This window comes from Mauremys mutica, chromosome 12 (assembly GCF_020497125.1).
Source record: "Mauremys mutica isolate MM-2020 ecotype Southern chromosome 12, ASM2049712v1, whole genome shotgun sequence".
Lineage (NCBI taxonomy): Eukaryota > Metazoa > Chordata > Testudines > Geoemydidae > Mauremys > Mauremys mutica.
The window spans coordinates 14,018,809-14,035,007 of record NC_059083.1 but is presented as its reverse complement, the minus strand read 5'-3'; the positions used below and the strand labels follow the sequence as shown (position 1 = coordinate 14,035,007).

The following is a 16,199-nucleotide window of genomic DNA, read 5'->3' as shown; positions in this document are numbered from 1 at the left end:
ATCTTATGCAGTTTTTAACCAAATTTTCTATGTCCTCTCGCACGTTAGGCCGTATTCCAAACTGGTTTTACCTTAAAAGAGAGTATTTTCTATTCCTTGGTGGGCCATAGACTGACACAGGTGAATGAGCTCTTCTCTTTACAGTTTCTCAGGTACCCACTTTTCCTCTCCTGTTTTCTTATTCACTGCACAACCCCCTTTCATACTCCAGCTTCCCCATCTTTAGGTTCAACCTCCTGTTTTATGGAGCCCTGGACCCTTTAAATCACCGCCCAAATCCTGGGGCTCCCGGCTGCTGCTGCTACCTCGGGGCTCCGGCAGCAGGGCTCTGGCAGCGATTTAAAAGGCCAGGGGCTCTGGCTGCCGCTACTGTAGCAGAGCCCTGGGCTGTTCACATCGTTGCCAGAGCCCGGGGCTCCCGGCTGCTGCCACCGCAGCAGGAGTCCCGGGCCCTTTAAATCTCAATGTAAAGGGCCCAGGGATTTAAAGATCCCACCAATTCCGGTTGAGGGCCCTCCCCCTGCTCAGGACTCCGGCATATCGCTAAGTTCTTTAAGTTACTTTCACCCCTGACCATTGGGAAGGCAACAGACACGAGGGGAAGGCTGGCGGCAGAACCTCAAGTCTCACATCCCAGGGGGAGTTCAGGATTTAGCCGAAGCCGAAGCAGTTGAGGATGTCGGCTGGTTCCTCTTCTCTGCTTTGCCCTGCTCAGCTTCCCTTTCAGGATCAGGATGATGAAAGCCCAACGGTGCCATGTGGGGCCCAGGAGACAGCGGGTGTGAGACACACCCCAGGGTACAATCTGGACTGTTGAACTGCTTAATTCTCCATACCAGGGCATGTTTTACACTGCTTCCCAGGGTGAATAAAAATCAATGACATTAAAAAAAATCAAGAAAATCAGATTTCTGTTATTTAAATGTCTGTCTGGTGATGTTCTCCTCCTAATTCAACATGGCATGAAAGAAATAACCAAACAATAAAAAAACAAACAAATGAAATGAAATGACCAAACATTCTTTGTCTGATATAGCTGTAAAACTCACCTGAAAAGTTTTCAAAATAAATCACAGTTTAAAAATGTATAGTGTGAACCTTCCATATATGAAACCTAGATCTATGTCTATGTTGTGAATATTTAGAAAACCATGATTAAATTGAGTCTTCCTAACTAGTGATTTAAATCAAATCCACCCTGCTGCTTCCCTGTGTGAACAACAAACCCCCCTCCATGCTCTGCTCATACACAGCCACCAGCCTTCAAAGTCACTCCTGGCTGCACTGTACTGAGTGCCGCTAGCCAGACATTCAGGAACTTACCAAACGACACAGCAACATCAGCCAGTTTTTGACTCCCAGCCTTGAGCCCCAGGAATGTGCATCTTGGACAGCTCAGTCTGGTCACTGGGATGGACAAACTCAGTCATTAGTGGGTCACCCCCACAGAGGGGCCGGATTAGGCCACAGCCTTGTTCTCTCCAGTCAAATCCCCCAAACACTTCAATGAAAATACACAGGTCCAGACAAAACACTAAAACCACTTTAGTAACTGGAGCAAGGGGGTTTTCAGGCATTATGAGGGAGAACGATATCAAAGGTCAGAACTGGTTAAAACTATAAAACAAAGAAAGAATAAGTGGGACCACTAAACACTGAGGATGGAATGGAGGTTAAGGATAATCTAGGCATGGCCCAATATCTAAAGAAATACTTTGCCTCAGTCTTTAATAAGGCTAATGAGGAGCTTAGGGATAATGGAAGGAAGGATGACAAATGGGAATGAGGATATGGAGGTAGATATTACCACATCCGAGGTAGAGGCCAAACTCGAACAGCTTAAGGGACAAAATCGGGGGGCCCAGATAATCTTCAACCAAGAATATTAAAGGAACTGGCACATGAAATTGCAAAACCATTAGCAAGAATTTTTAATGAATCAGTAAACTCAGGGGTTGTACCGTACGACTGGAGAATTGCTAACATAGTTCCTATTTTTAAGAAAGGGGAAAAAAGCGATCCGAGTAACTATAGGCCTGTTAGTTTGACATCTGTAGTATGTAAGGGTCTTGGAAAAATTTTTGAAGGAGAAAATAATTAAGGACATTGAGGTCAATGGTAATTGGGATAAATTACAACATGGTTTTACAAAAGGGAGATCATACCAAACCAACCTGATCTCCTTCTTTGAGAAGGTAACAGATTATTTAGACAAAGGAAATGCAGTGGATCTAATTTACCTCGATTTCAGTAAGGCATTTGACACGGTTCCACATGGGGAATTATTAATTAAATTGGAAAAGATGGGGATCAATTTTATGAAAATTGAAAGGTGGATAAGGAACTGGTTAAAGGGGAGACTACAACTGGTCGTACTGAAGGGTGAACTGTCAGGCTGGAAGGAGGTTACTATTGGAGTTCCTCAGGGATCAGTTCGGGGACCAATCTTATCTAACCTTTTTATTACTACTGACTTTGGCACAAAAAGCGGGAATGTGCTAATAAAGTTTGCGGATGACACAAAGCTGGGAGGTATTGCTAACACAGAGAAGGACCGGGATATCATACAGGAAGATCTGGATGACCTTGTAAACTGGAGTAATAGTAATAGGATGAAATTTAATAGTGAAAAGTGCAAGGTCATGCATTTAGGGATTAATAATAAGAATTTTAGTTATAAATTGGGGACGCATCAGTTGGAAGTAACAGAGGAGGAGAAGGACCTCGGAGTATTGGTTGATCACAGGATGACTATGAGCCGCCAATGTGATACGGCCGTTAAAAAAGCTAATGCAGTTTTAGGATGCAACACGCGAGGTATTTCTAGTAAAGATAAGGAGGTGTTAGTACCGTTATATAAGGCACTGGTGAGACCTCATCTGGAATACTGTGTGCAGTTCTGGTCTCCCATGTTTAAGAAGGATGAATTCAAACTGGAACAAGTTTAGGGATGGGCTACTAGGATGATCCGAGGAATGGAAAACCTGTCTTATGAAAGGAGACTTGAAGAGCTTGGCTTTGTTTAGCCTAACCAAAAGAAGGTTGAGAGGGGATATGATTGCTCTTTATAAATATATCAGAGGGATTAATATCAGGGAGGGAGAGGAATTATTTAAGCTTAGTGTTATACCAATAAAACTAGCAGGATCTTATTAAGAGGGATAAGGCAAAGATGCCACATTCATTGTAAATATAATAGTAAAGCAAAAGATAAAAGCAAACAACGTTATTTTACTACTTATTTCTATCACTACTTATCTCTTATACACACACACACTTATATATTCATTCACACAAATATTCATTCAGGTTCTGTATATATGTTATAGTTACCAGCCTAGACGTTGCTCATGCCAAGTTACTGGCCAGGTATCTTGGTCATGAGGATGGAGCCGAGTCTGTGTCAGATGCATCTGATGCTCCTGGAGGCTGGCAGCAGAACCATAGACTCAAAGTCCTCAGTCTTCAGAGTCCAGTTTTATAGGAATTTATTCCTATGTCAGTTCATGAGAGTTGCTTCATTCTGCTGTTGCTAAATCAATCAGCAGGTGGCTGACTCCATGTTATCAGATGTTTGTTTTTAATGCCTTTGAGGTGTGGTGGGGTGGATTCCAGTTTGCCCTCTGGGGGGTCATCTGGTTGATCCCACTTGACACCTTCTTCGGCCAGCACTGAATTCTTCAGACTGGTAACTCCCTAACCATTTATTCATTATTTAAACTAGGCACTCATTCACATACATTCTCTATCTTAATCACATCTATTTTACTGTCTCTTTACCTTTTGGGGTGTTACCAATTTATGTGAGACTCCCTGTCTTTTAACAATTAAAAATAAAGTGAGATGAAAACTTACAGAGGGTGGGGGTCTCTATCTATATACTATAACAGCTACTGTTTTGGCTTACTTAGAGTCAATTGACGTCAATTAAGCACTTAACAGCTTACAGCCGCTGTTACAAAGTAAAGTAGAGACTACAAAGTTTTACTTTTAGAGAATAGGCACTTAGAGTAAATTGACGTTTAACAAGTTTTATACAAAGTATTTCTTTGAGCAGGCTTCACACCAACATAGCTGGTGGCTTGCAGGTTAGAGGCTAAATGTTGGGAATCACATTTACTTCTAATATAAACCTTCAGTTATAAAGTATCATTTAACAATAAATCATTTCTAACAATAAATCATTTTTCATATAAACCATGTCTAATATAACCCTTCTTTAATATCCCTACATAATCCCCCTTTTGACACTACGATATACATATACCGTATTTTCCGGCGTATAAGGTGACTGGGCGTATAAGACGACCCCCTGATTTTCCAGTTAAAACATAGGTTTTGGCCTATACTCGCCGTATAAGACTACCCCCCCCTTCCGAGGCAACACCATTTAATAACATCAGATTTGATTTAAATAATTTTAATTAAAATGGTTTTGATTTACAGGTACTTACTGGGACTCAGAGGGCTCTGGGCTGCCCGCTGCAGCGGGGAGCCCAGAGCCTTTTAAATCCCAGCCGCGGCTGGGACTCAGAGGGCTCTGGGCTGCCCACTGCGGTGGGGAGCCCAGAGCCTTTTAAATCCCAGCCGCAGCCGGGACTCAGAGGGCTCTGGGCTGCCCACTGCGGCGGGGAGCCCAGAGCCTTTTAAATCCCAGCCGCGGCCAGGAATCAGAGGGCTCTGGGCTGCCCGCTGTTTATACCCGGTGTATAAGACAACCCCTGATTTTTGGGGGTTGTTTTTTAGTATAAAAAGTCGTCTTATACGCCAGAAAATATGGTACTCATTAGTGTCACTTTCTATGTAACCTGTTTAAAAGAAGGTACTGTGAGGCAACATGGGTTTGTGATTTCAATCTATTGTACATCCTTTTTATCCAAAAGCACATGCTAAACATTCCAATAATACAAATACAATTCAATACCAAGACAACTATTACGGGATATAGCATTACTGATAGGATGCCAGTGGTGGTTGGGGACCATCCAGAGAATATATCATACCAGTGGTAGGTTGTTGTTTGTTTAGTAAAAACAGTACTGACATTGTATTTACATTCATCTACTGGGGGGCTGCTAACACTCTGCTCCTTGATCTATGATCATTACAGTAGTTGTTGTCATGGTAGGGCACAGGTGATCTGTTATAAACAAAGCACACAATTATAACCAGGTGAATATAACTAACACCATTACAACTGACTAAACACCAGATAGAACCTAAACACTAATCCAAACAATTATAGTTATAATAATTGGGAATACAATAAAACCATAACCATTACAATCATTGGGTACATTGACACATAAGATGAGGCCGAAGTTTGATGCTGCAATAGCCATCAAACAATAAAAGTTACTGAGGTCAGGATCTCCTTAAGCACACACAACAAATAAGATTTTGTCAGAGGACCACGGTTGTTATGCAAAGTTAAGCTGATTTGGACTTAAACTAACATTCATTTGCTAAATTGTTGCAGAATCCCCTATTTTTAACAGTTGTACTTAAGAGGTTTTTGGGGACCTGATAGATGGGGCCCTGCAATTATGGGCCAAGGTCTTACAGGTTATGGGGGCCCAAGAACTACCCTTTAGGACTTGGGGAAGTAGAACCAGAGTGCATAGAGAAAAGCGTGGAAAACCTAACAACAAATAAACCTGATGCACTGGGGATCAAAGTTTTTTGGACAAAAGTGGTGATTGATAAGTTGGACGGATATGGGGGAAGTAGAGAGAGGAAAAGACATTTGCTCTGTCTAGTGTAGTATTTTTTTTTTCTGGACCCAATGCTAGCACAGGACACCACTAGAGACAGACACAGAATATGCAACAGAGAACATGCAACACAGAACACTGAACACAGACTTTGTCGCGACAGCTATAACAGCTACTGTTTTGGCTTACTTAGAGTCAATTGACGTCAATTAACCACTTAACAACTTACAGCCGCTGTTACAAAGTAAAGTAGCAACTACAAAGTTTTACTTAGAGAACAGGCACAAAGGCTACGTCTACATTACCCGCCGTATCGGCGGGTAGCGATCGATTTTTCAGGGATCGATATATCGCGTCTCATCTAGATGCGATATATCGATCCCCGAACACGCTTCTATCGATTCCGGAACTCCACCACCGCGAACGGCGGTGGCGGAGTCGACATGGGGAGCCCCAGACATCATTCCCGCGCCGTGAGGACGGGTAAGTGATTGATATAAGATACTTCGTCTTCAGCTACGTTATTCACGTAGCTGAAGTTGCGTATCTTATATCGATTTTCCCCCTTAGTGTAGACCAGCCCTAAGGCAAACCAAACCAGCCAGACAAAAAGGACTTCGGTCTCACCCCACTGGCTAACCACAAGTCACACAAGCAATTTCCTTAGACACTCCAATCTCCCAGTATCACCACCAGTGCACTCGTCCTGGGGATAAATGGTTATGAAAACCAACACCCCAATAAAAGAAAAAGGTTCTCTTGATCCCAAAGGACCATGCCCCAGACCCAGGTCAATATACACATCAGATCTTACCCACAAATCACGCTGTTGCCAATCCTTTAGAATCTAAAATCTAAAGGTTTATTTACAAAGGGAAAAAGGTAGAGATGAGAGGTAGAATTGGTTAAATGGAATCAATTACATACAGTAATGGCAAAGTTCTTAGTTCAGGCTTGCAGCAGTGATGGAGTAAACTGCAGGTTCAAATCAAGTCTCTGGAGTACATCCCCCACTGGGATGGGTCCTCAGTCCTTTGTGCAGAGCTTCAACTTGTAGCAAAGTCCCTCCAGAGGTAAGAAGCAGGGTTGAAGACAAGATGGAGATGATGCATCAGCCTTATATAGGCTTTTCCAGGTGTAAGAACCTCTTTGTCCTTACTGTGGAAAATCACAGCAAAATGGAGTCTGCAGTCACATGGACCAGTCTCTGCATACCTTGCTGAGTCACAAGGCGTGTCTGCCTTCTCTCCATGGGTCAATTGTGTAGCTGATGGTCCTTAATGGGCCATCAAGCAGGCTAAGCAGAGCTAACACCAGCTTGTCTGGGATGCTTCCCCCAGAAGCACAGCACCAACTTGAAATACAGACAGCATAGAGCCAACATTCATAACTTCAGCTAAAAATGATACAGACATACAGACAGCATAATTATAACCAGCAACCCATAATCTGGTCTTAGACACCTTAGATGACCCCCTTTACCTAAGATTTGGTGCCACTACAGGACCTTGGTTGCAACCCATGTTCTATATGGTCCCCATTTATATCAATAACGTCACAGCCGGTCCCCACATCTGTACCCTAAAGTTCAGAGTGGGGAAGCAACCTTGACACAGGCTCTGGAGGCTAGGAAGAGGGGGGTTAGAGCCAAGCTTGGTAGAACCTGAAGTGAAGGAGAAGGAACCGGGCTGAGGATGGCTGGAGCGAGCCGGCCTGGAAGGGAAAAGAGCAAGGAGGGGTGTCTGTGTCTGACTCAGTGAGCTAGCAGCCATAGAGGCTGACTTGTCGCTAAAACTCGGCGTGGTGTAGACAAGCCCTGTCTGAGTCAGGGCAGAAAAAAGAGGCTGGTGCCTGACGAAAATTCCTGTTCTTACCACACTGCGCACCCCAAGCACTGCTGGGCTGTTCAGGCCGAGAGGGAAATGTTCCATTCTAGGGAGGATGAAAGGCCATTTGGGAGGTGATGGCCCAGAGCCCTGGCAGGCAAGGGCCCGGTGAGGGCTGGACTCAGCCACTGGTATCAGCTATTTTGGGTCCTGGCTGACATGCCAGCCACCATGTGAGACGCTTCCCTGTGGCCTTTTGACCTGCACACCGAGGTATGTCACTGCCAAGTCCCTCTCCTAGGAGGGCAGGGAAGGGGAGGGGGAAGGCTGCAGGGTGATCTCCCACCTCCATGTAGCCAGGGGCCAATGCTTCCCGCTGCCATTCTGGAGCCTCCACATGTGTGTACTGACCAGGGCCCAGGGGGCCGTCCACAAAGTGCGCAGCTATGTGGGGCACCAGGAAGTTTGGGGCACCAAAGCCCCTGCCCTGATTTTGCCCTAACCCTCTTCCTGCCTGTGCTCCACCCCAGCCCCGCCCCTGAGGACTCTGCAGCCGGGCCTGGCCTACACTCACCGGTGGCAAGAAATACAGAGACCTGGCCCCAGCCGTGCCCCCAGTGAGTGCTGGGGGGTGGTTCCTCCCTGTCTCCCAAGCTAACCCCCCTGTGGAGGCCTGGGGCTTCCCCACACCATGGAGGTCTTCCCCACCACCCCCCGCCCACAGGGCCCAGGATACCTAGGGATGACTCTGGTATTGACAATAATATGGACAGAATTTTAAAATATTGTGCACAGAATTTTTAATTTGTTGGTGCTGAAAGCCCTCGGGAATATGGCAGGCTGGACAGTTGTGGGGTGGGGGGCTGTGAGGGGGTGCTGGGCAGTGTGGGGAGTCTGTGGGTGGGAGGCCACTGGGCATGGGAGTTGCTGGGCATAAGGGGGTGGGGGGACCTGGGCAGGACAGCGGTGTGGCAGGCACACGGCCAGCGCAGGGCTGGGGTTGGAGGCGCAGGTGGCAGGGAAGTGCAGGGGTTAAGGTGAAGGTGGCACTGTGGAGAGGTTGGGGTGAAGGTGGCAAAATGTAGGGGTTGGGGCACAGTGTAGGAGTTGGGGTGCAGAAAGGGACAAGGATTAGTGGCAAAGGGGGTGCAGGATGGGGAGCCCGCAGGGACTAAGGGAAAATGCCCTGAGGCCAGCCCTGCCCCCTGGTGGATATGAGGGTGGGATTCTGCTGTCACCCTTCCCCTCCCCCTTACTTCCTCTCTTTCTGCTTTTCCTTCTCTCTCCCAGGAGTCTGGCTCACCCAGCCCAGCCAGCTCCAACGTTTGCACCACTGCTGGTAGGGTGACCAGATGTCCCAATTGAATAGGGTCAGTCCCGCTGTTTGGGGCTTTGTCTTCTATAGGTGCCTATTACCCCCCATCCCCTCCTGATTTTTCACACTCGCTGTCTGCTCACCCAGTGCTGGTAACATGCACCCAGAGCTGCTGCATTGAGCTGGGCTGATCGGTAGGACCCAGCAGCAGCCGGGAGGCGGCTCCGGGCAGCGAGCGCTGGGCTCCGGCCCGGCAGCAGGAAGTGACTCGCAGCCGCTGCGGTGACTCTGGCTCCCAGGCTCCTGGCGAGATCCCCGAGCCCCGGGGGGCGGCTGGTGCTGGGAGCCCGGAGCCCTGGCTGCAGCCGGGAGAGGGGAATCTCCAGCAGGGCCCTTCCCGCTGCCCCCCCCCCCCCAGGAGCCTCTCCCAGGGCAGAGCCCCCAGCCCGGCCCGGCCCCTGCCCCGGGGGGCCCCGCTCGGAGGGAAGGTGAGAGATACCCGCCCCCCCCCGGCACCCCCGGGCTGCAGGGGGCGAAGGCTAAAGAGGTGCAGGGGGTGAGGGCAGGCGGGGGAGCGGGGTGGGGGCAGGAGGCGGGTGCGGGGGCTGCGGGGGGCAGGCTGGGCAGGGGGCGGGGGGCACTGAAGGGAAGATGGGGCGATGCGGAGGATCGGGGGGATTTTGGCCCCTTTCGTTCTGCTCTTTTTCTAGCATTTACCTCAGAGAGGCTGTTACTGGGAGGGTCTGAAGAGCCTGGGGGGAATCGGGGGGTGACATGGACTGAAGCCCCTTCTGGTACCTCCTCCATCACCCGACAGGCTAAGGAATCAAGTTAATCTTTCCATCCAGATGGGCCCGTCTTCCAGGACGCAGGGAAGGGAAATGTCTGTGATGGAGCCAGCTGGGGTCGGGGATTTTCAGGGAGCTCCTGGGGGGACGGGGGCAGGAAGGAGACAGGATGTGATAAACCTGCTGATTTTCTGAGTGGGCCCATTGTTGATGGGGGATGGGAGACGGGACATTCCCCCATTTCTCAAACAGGATACAACCCCCTTGCACAGGGCTGGGAACATTTTCCAGGTTCCCAGTGCTGGAGTGAGACCCCACTAGCCTGAGGCTGCTGTGAAATACGCAGGGAAGCTGTTTGGATTCCTGTTCCTGTCCCCGGCTCAGAACTCTGCTTCCCGTATCAGCCTGTGTCTGGCAGGTGTGTGGGAAATGAGAAGACCCTGCCCTGCTCCGTGTGCTGGGGGACAAGGAGCTCTCATCTTCTCCCAGCCCTTGAAGTCTCCTGGCTGCTCTGAGCAGGGTGGGGGTGGGATTTTGTAACTGTGGCCGCCCCAGAGCTTCCATTTCTTTATCCTTCCTCCCATGTGACTAGTGCGATTGTGGCTGGAGCAGCAGATAATGACTGGGGCATTTTGGTGTTTCAGATGCCGGTGACCTTCGAGGAGGTGGCTGTGTATTTCACCCAGGGGCAGGGGGCTCTGCTGGACCCCGCTCAGAGAGCCCTCTACAGGGACGTCATGCAGGAGAACTACGAGACGGTGACCTCGCTGGGTAAGGGATTCCTGTCCCCTCAGATACTAGAAGCCGTGGGGTCTGTGTGTCTATATGTGGTCATGGTCTTCCCGTGTCAGTTAGATCAGAGGTGAGTGAGTTCCATAATGCACAGCTGCCATGTGAGAGAGACTTGCATCTCCGTGCCCCCTCCAGTGGGACATCGGTGTCAACACCCAATGGACAAGCTAAACCATCCCCACCCCTGCAGCTTTCAAAGGGGCATTAATCCAGCATTGTCCTGGCTGTGTTGTTTCTTGGCTGCACACACAATCCCTGTTCACTTCCCTCATTGGGACTAGCTCCAGCCCTGGGGAGGCCTCTGGGCTCTGCAGGTTTAGAAAGAGGCAGGGGTTTAAGTGCAGAGCCGTGTGTGAGTCACCAAGGCCCCCAGAGTGCAGAGATCCTGGGAATGCCTATTGAGGGTGTAGTAATAATTCAACTCACCTCCCCAGACAACTTCCTCTGCGCAAGGGGGCTCAGTGACCGTTTTCCCGTCTTCTTGGATTCCACGTTCCTCCAGCAGAGCACAGGGACAGGTTCCACTCACGGAATGTCCTTTCTGACAAATACTCCACCAATGCTCCATGCACCCTGATCTGGTCTGATTTCACCCTCTGCGCAGGATTTCCCATTCCCAAACCTGACCTGATTGTCCGGCTGGAACAAGGGGAAGAGCCGTGGGTGCCGGATCTCCAGGCCTCCGAGGAAAGAAGGCTTCGGAGATGCCCCCATACAGGTGAGGACTGACACAGAACCATCTAGGGAATGAAGGAAAAAGTTGAGAATCCCCAAATATGGTGTGAGTAAGCACCTTCAGTTCTTCCGCAGGGGACCTTTGTGGGAAGAGCTGAAGGGAATTTTTCCCAGTGCTTTGAACCCGAAGAAGCCTGTGGAAATTGGCACAGGTCAGAGAGGCTTCTGGGAAACCACCCAGGGAAGAAAGTGGATGAATCTATTAACAGTGGGGGAGGAGAGGACAATGCCAAGGAAGAGACACCCTGGCACTACCTTCAGTGTTTGAAAGGGTTCATTGTGAGATCACAGCTTGTGACACATCAGACAATCCTTACTGGAGAGAAACCCCTTCAGTGCTTGGACCGTGGGGAAAGCTTCAATAAGCTCTCAGTTCTTAATAACCACGGGAGAGGCCACACTGGAGAAAAACCCTCTCAATCCCTCGAGTGCGGGAAATGTTGCATTTCGAAGACACAAATAATTAGACATCAGTTAAGCCACAGTGGGGAGAGACCCCACAAGTGCTTGGACTGTGGGAAAAGTTTCATAGAGAGGTCAAACCTTATTAAACATCAGGGAATCCACACAGGAGAGAGACCCCACAAGTGCTTGGAGTGTGGGAAAAGTTTCATAAGAAGATCACACTTAGTTCGTCATCAGGCATTACACACAGGAGCGAGACCGCACAAGTGCTTGCAGTGTGGGAAAAGTTTCCTAAGAAGGTCACACTTAGTTCGTCATCAGGCATTACACACAGGAGCGAGACCGCACAAGTGCTTGGAGTGTGCTCTGAGCAGGGTGGGGGTGGGATTCTGCAACTGTGGCCCTCCCAGAGCTTCCATTTCTTTATCCTTCCTGCCACGTGACTAGTGGGATTGTGGCTGGAGCAGCAGGTAATGACCGGGGCCTTTTGGTGTTTCAGATGCCGGTGACCTTCGAGGAGGTGGCTGTGTATTTCACCCAGGAGCAGGGGGCTCTGCTGGGCCCCGCTCAGAGAGCCCTCTACAGGGACGTCATGCAGGAGAACTACGAGACGGTGACCTCGCTGGGTAAGGGATTCCTGTCCCCTCAGATACTAGAAGCCGTGTTGTCTGCCTGTCTGAATCTGGTCATGTTCTTCCCATGTCAGTTAAATCAGAGGTGAGTGGGTTCCATAATGCACAGCTGCCATGTGAGAGAGACTTGCATCTCCGTGCCCCCTCCAGTGAGACATCGGTGTCAACACCCAAGGGACAAGCTAAACCATCCCCACCCCTCCAGCTTTCAAAGGGGCATTAATCCAGCATTGTCCTGTCTGTGTTGTTTCTCGGCTGCACACACAATCCCTGTTCACTTCCCTCGTTGGGACTAGCTTCAGCCCTGGGGAGGGCTCTGGTCTCTGCAGGTTTAGAAAGAGGCAGGGGTTTAAGTCCAGAGCCGTGTGTGAGTCGACAAGGCCCCCAGAGCACACAGATCCTGGGAACGCCTAGTGAGGGTGTAGTAATAATTCAATTCACCTCCCCAGACAACTTCCTCTGCGCATGGGGGCTCAGTGACCGTTTTCCCGTCTTCTTGGATTCCACGTTCCTCCAGCAGAGCACAGGGACAGGTTCCGCTCACAGAATGTCCTTTCTGACTAATACTCCACCAATGCTCCATGCACCCTGATCTGGTCTGATTTCACCCTCTGTGCAGGATTTCCCCTTACCAAACCTGAACTGATTGTCCGGCTGGAACGAGGGGAAGAGCCTTGGTTGCCCGATCTCCAGACCTGCAAGGAAAGAAGGCTTCGGAGATGCCCCCATACAGGTGAGGACTGACACAGAACCATCTAGGGAATGAAGGAAAAAGTTGAGAATCCCCAAATATGGTGTGAGTAAGCACCTTCAGTTCTTCCGCAGGGGACCTTTGTGGGAAGAGCTGAAGGGAATTTTTCCCAGTGCTTTGAACCCGAAGAAGCCTGTGGAAATTGGCACAGGTCAGAGAGGCTTCTGGGAAACCACCCAGGGAAGAAAGTGGATGAATCTATTAACAGTGGGGGAGGAGAGGACAATGCCAAGGAAGAGACACCCTGGCACTACCTTCAGTGTTTGAAAGGGTTCATTGTGAGATCACAGCTTGTGACACATCAGACAATCCTTACTGGAGAGAAACCCCTTCAGTGCTTGGACCGTGGGGAAAGCTTCAATAAGCTCTCAGATCTTAATAACCACGGGAGAGGCCACACTGGAGAAAAACCCTCTCAATCCCTCGAGTGCGGGAAATGTTGCATTTCGAAGACACAAATAATTAGACATCAGTTAAGCCACAGTGGGGAGAGACCCCACAAGTGCTTGGACTGTGGGAAAAGTTTCATAGAGAGGTCAAACCTTATTAAACATCAGGGAATCCACACAGGAGAGAGACCCCACAAGTGCTTGGAGTGTGGGAAAAGTTTCAAAGAGAGGTCAAAGCTTATTAAACATCAGGCAATCCACACAGGAGAGAGACCCCACAAATGCTTGGAGTGTGGCAAAAGTTTCAAAGAGAGGTCAAAGCTTATTAAACATCAGGCAATCCACACAGGAGAGAGACCCCACAAGTGCTTGGATTGTGGGAAAAGTTTCATACGAAGGTCACACCTAGTTTGTCATCAGGCATTACACACAGGAGAGAGACCCCACAAGTGCTTGGACTGTGGGAAAAGTTTCATAAGAAGGTCACACCTAGTTCGTCATCAGGCATTACACACAGGAGAGAGACCCCACAAGTGCTCGGACTGTGGGAAAAGTTTCTTACAAAGATCACACCTTGTTAAACATCAGGCAATCCACACAGGAGAGAGACCCCACAAGTGCTTGGACTGTGGGAAAAGTTTCATAAGAGGGTCACACCTTGTTAAGCATCAGGCAATGCACACAGGAGAGACACCCCACAAATGCTTGGACTGTGGGAAAAGTTTCTTTAAAAGGTCAAGCTTTGTTTATCATCAGGCAATCCACACAGGAGAGAGACCCCACAAGTGCTTGGAGTGTGGGAAAAGTTTCATACGAAGGTCAGATTTTGTTTATCATCAGACAATGCACATAGGAGAGAGACCCCACAAGTGCTTGGAGTGTGGGAAAAGTTTCCTAAGAAGGTCACACCTTGTTAAACATCAGGAAATCCACACAGAAGAGAGAGCCCACAAGTTCTTGGACTGTGGGAAAAGTCTTACGAAGGTCAAGCTTTGTTTATCATCAGGCAATCCACACAGGAGAGAGACCTCACAAGTGCTTGGACTGTGGGAAAAGTTTCATAGAAAGGTCAAGCTTTGTTTATCATCAGGCAATCCACACAGGAGAGAGACCCCACAAGTGCTTGGACTGTGGGAAAAGTTTCATACGAAGGTCACATCTTATTCAACATCAAGCAATCCACACAGGAGAGAGCCCCCACAAGTGCTTGGACTGTGGGAAATGTTTCACAGAGAGTTCAAACCTTGTTAAGAATCAGGCAATCCACACAGGAGAGAGACCGCACAAGTGCTTGGAGTGTGGGAAAAGTTTCCTAAGAAGGTCACACCTTGTTAAACATCAGGCAGTCCACACAGGAGACAGACCCCACAAGTGCTTGGACTGTGGGAAATGTTTCACAGAGAGTTCAAACCTTGTTAAGCATCAGGCAATCCACACAGGAGAGAGACCCCACAATTGCTTGGACTGTGGGAAAAGTTTCATACAAAGGTCACATCTTATTCAACATCAGGCAATCCACACAAGAAAGAGACCACACAAGTGCTTGGAATGTGGGAAGAGTTACATACAAAGGTCACAGCTTGTTCGACATCAGGCAATTCACAGAAGAGAGACTCCAGAGGTGCTTGGACTGCGGGAAAAGTTTCATATAGGTGTCTCACCTTATTTAACGTGGAAGGATTCACACAGGATTTAAGCTTCTATGACACATGGCAAGAAAAGATTAAGCAACTTGCATGTAATTCCCTGAGATTCAACTTTTAGAGAGAGATTTTAAAAGTGTGTCCACCTTAATAAGCTAGAGTTTAACATGTAAATATGTTTTATGAAAGACTTGAAATAAGAGGGCAAGTCATGTCTGAGTAACTAATTGCCTTCTATGAGGAGATAAGTGGCTCTGTGGATGAGGGAAAAGCAGTGGATGTGTTATTCCTTGACTTTTGAGCTGTATAAGTAGGGGCATTGCCAGGAGATTGAGGGACGTGATCATTCCCCTCTATTTGACATTGGTGAGGTCTCCTCTGGAGTATTGTGTCCAGTTTTGGGCCCCACACTACAAGAAGGATGTGGAAAAATTGGAAAGAGTCCAGCGGAGGGCAACAAAAATGATTAGTGGTTGGAGCACATGACTCATGAGGAGAGGCTGAGAGAACGGGGATTGTTTAGCCTACAGAAGTGAAGAAAGACGGGGGATTTGGTAGCTGCTTTCAACTACCTGAAAGGGTTCCAAAGAGGATGGATCTAGACTGTGCTCATTAGTACCAGATGACAGAACAAGGAGTAATGATCTCAAATTGGGTGAGGAAAGTTTAGGCTGGGTATTAGAAAAATCTTTTTCACTAGGAGGATTGTAAAGCACTGGAATGGGTTACGTAGGGAAGTGGTGGAATCTCATTCTTTTGAGGTTTTTAAGGTCAGGCTTGACAAAGCCCTGGCTGAGATGATTTAGTTGGGGTTGGTCCTGCTTTGAGCAGGGGGTTGGAGTGGATACCTCCTGAGGTCCCTTCCAACCCTGATATTCTATGATTCTAAGAGGGGTAACTGTAGTAGTCTATGTTTAGCTATCCAAAGAGTTCCTGTAGTCTGTTAAATCAGGGATCAATAATTCAGAGATTATACCCATCAGCCATGCCACCTTCCTAGTTCTAGCTCAGTGTCATTGAATTCGCTCAGGGTAGGGTCTGAAGGATGGAGGGAATGTTTATAGCTGAAATCACCAAAATGTGTTTTGCGAGGTTAGAGTTAATCGGATCTGTTCCTCTCTCCTGCTCGGACCTTTTCTGTGGGGATCCCGGAGACGGAAAGAGCAGGTGTTACCATCTTGGCTACCAATCCCCATGGTGACTCTCTAC

At 48.4% G+C, this 16,199-nt stretch overlaps 1 protein-coding gene and 1 long non-coding RNA gene across 2 annotated transcripts; both read left to right on the top strand.

The window, feature by feature from the left end:
• Positions 1-10,354: 10,354 nt before the first annotated feature.
• Positions 10,355-12,119, top strand: LOC123345508. The gene is made up of 3 exons (XR_006572796.1): positions 10,355-10,414; positions 11,040-11,153; positions 12,075-12,119. It is a non-coding gene; the product is annotated as an uncharacterized LOC123345508 (long non-coding RNA).
• A 155-nt stretch (positions 12,120-12,274) lies between these two features.
• Positions 12,275-15,239, top strand: LOC123346575 (zinc finger protein OZF-like). The gene is made up of 2 exons (XM_044984050.1): positions 12,275-12,292; positions 13,033-15,239. Exons 1-2 carry the CDS (start codon positions 12,275-12,277, stop codon positions 14,596-14,598), a joined length of 1,584 nt encoding a protein of 527 aa, XP_044839985.1. The 3' UTR covers positions 14,599-15,239.
• Positions 15,240-16,199: the final 960 nt, after the last annotated feature.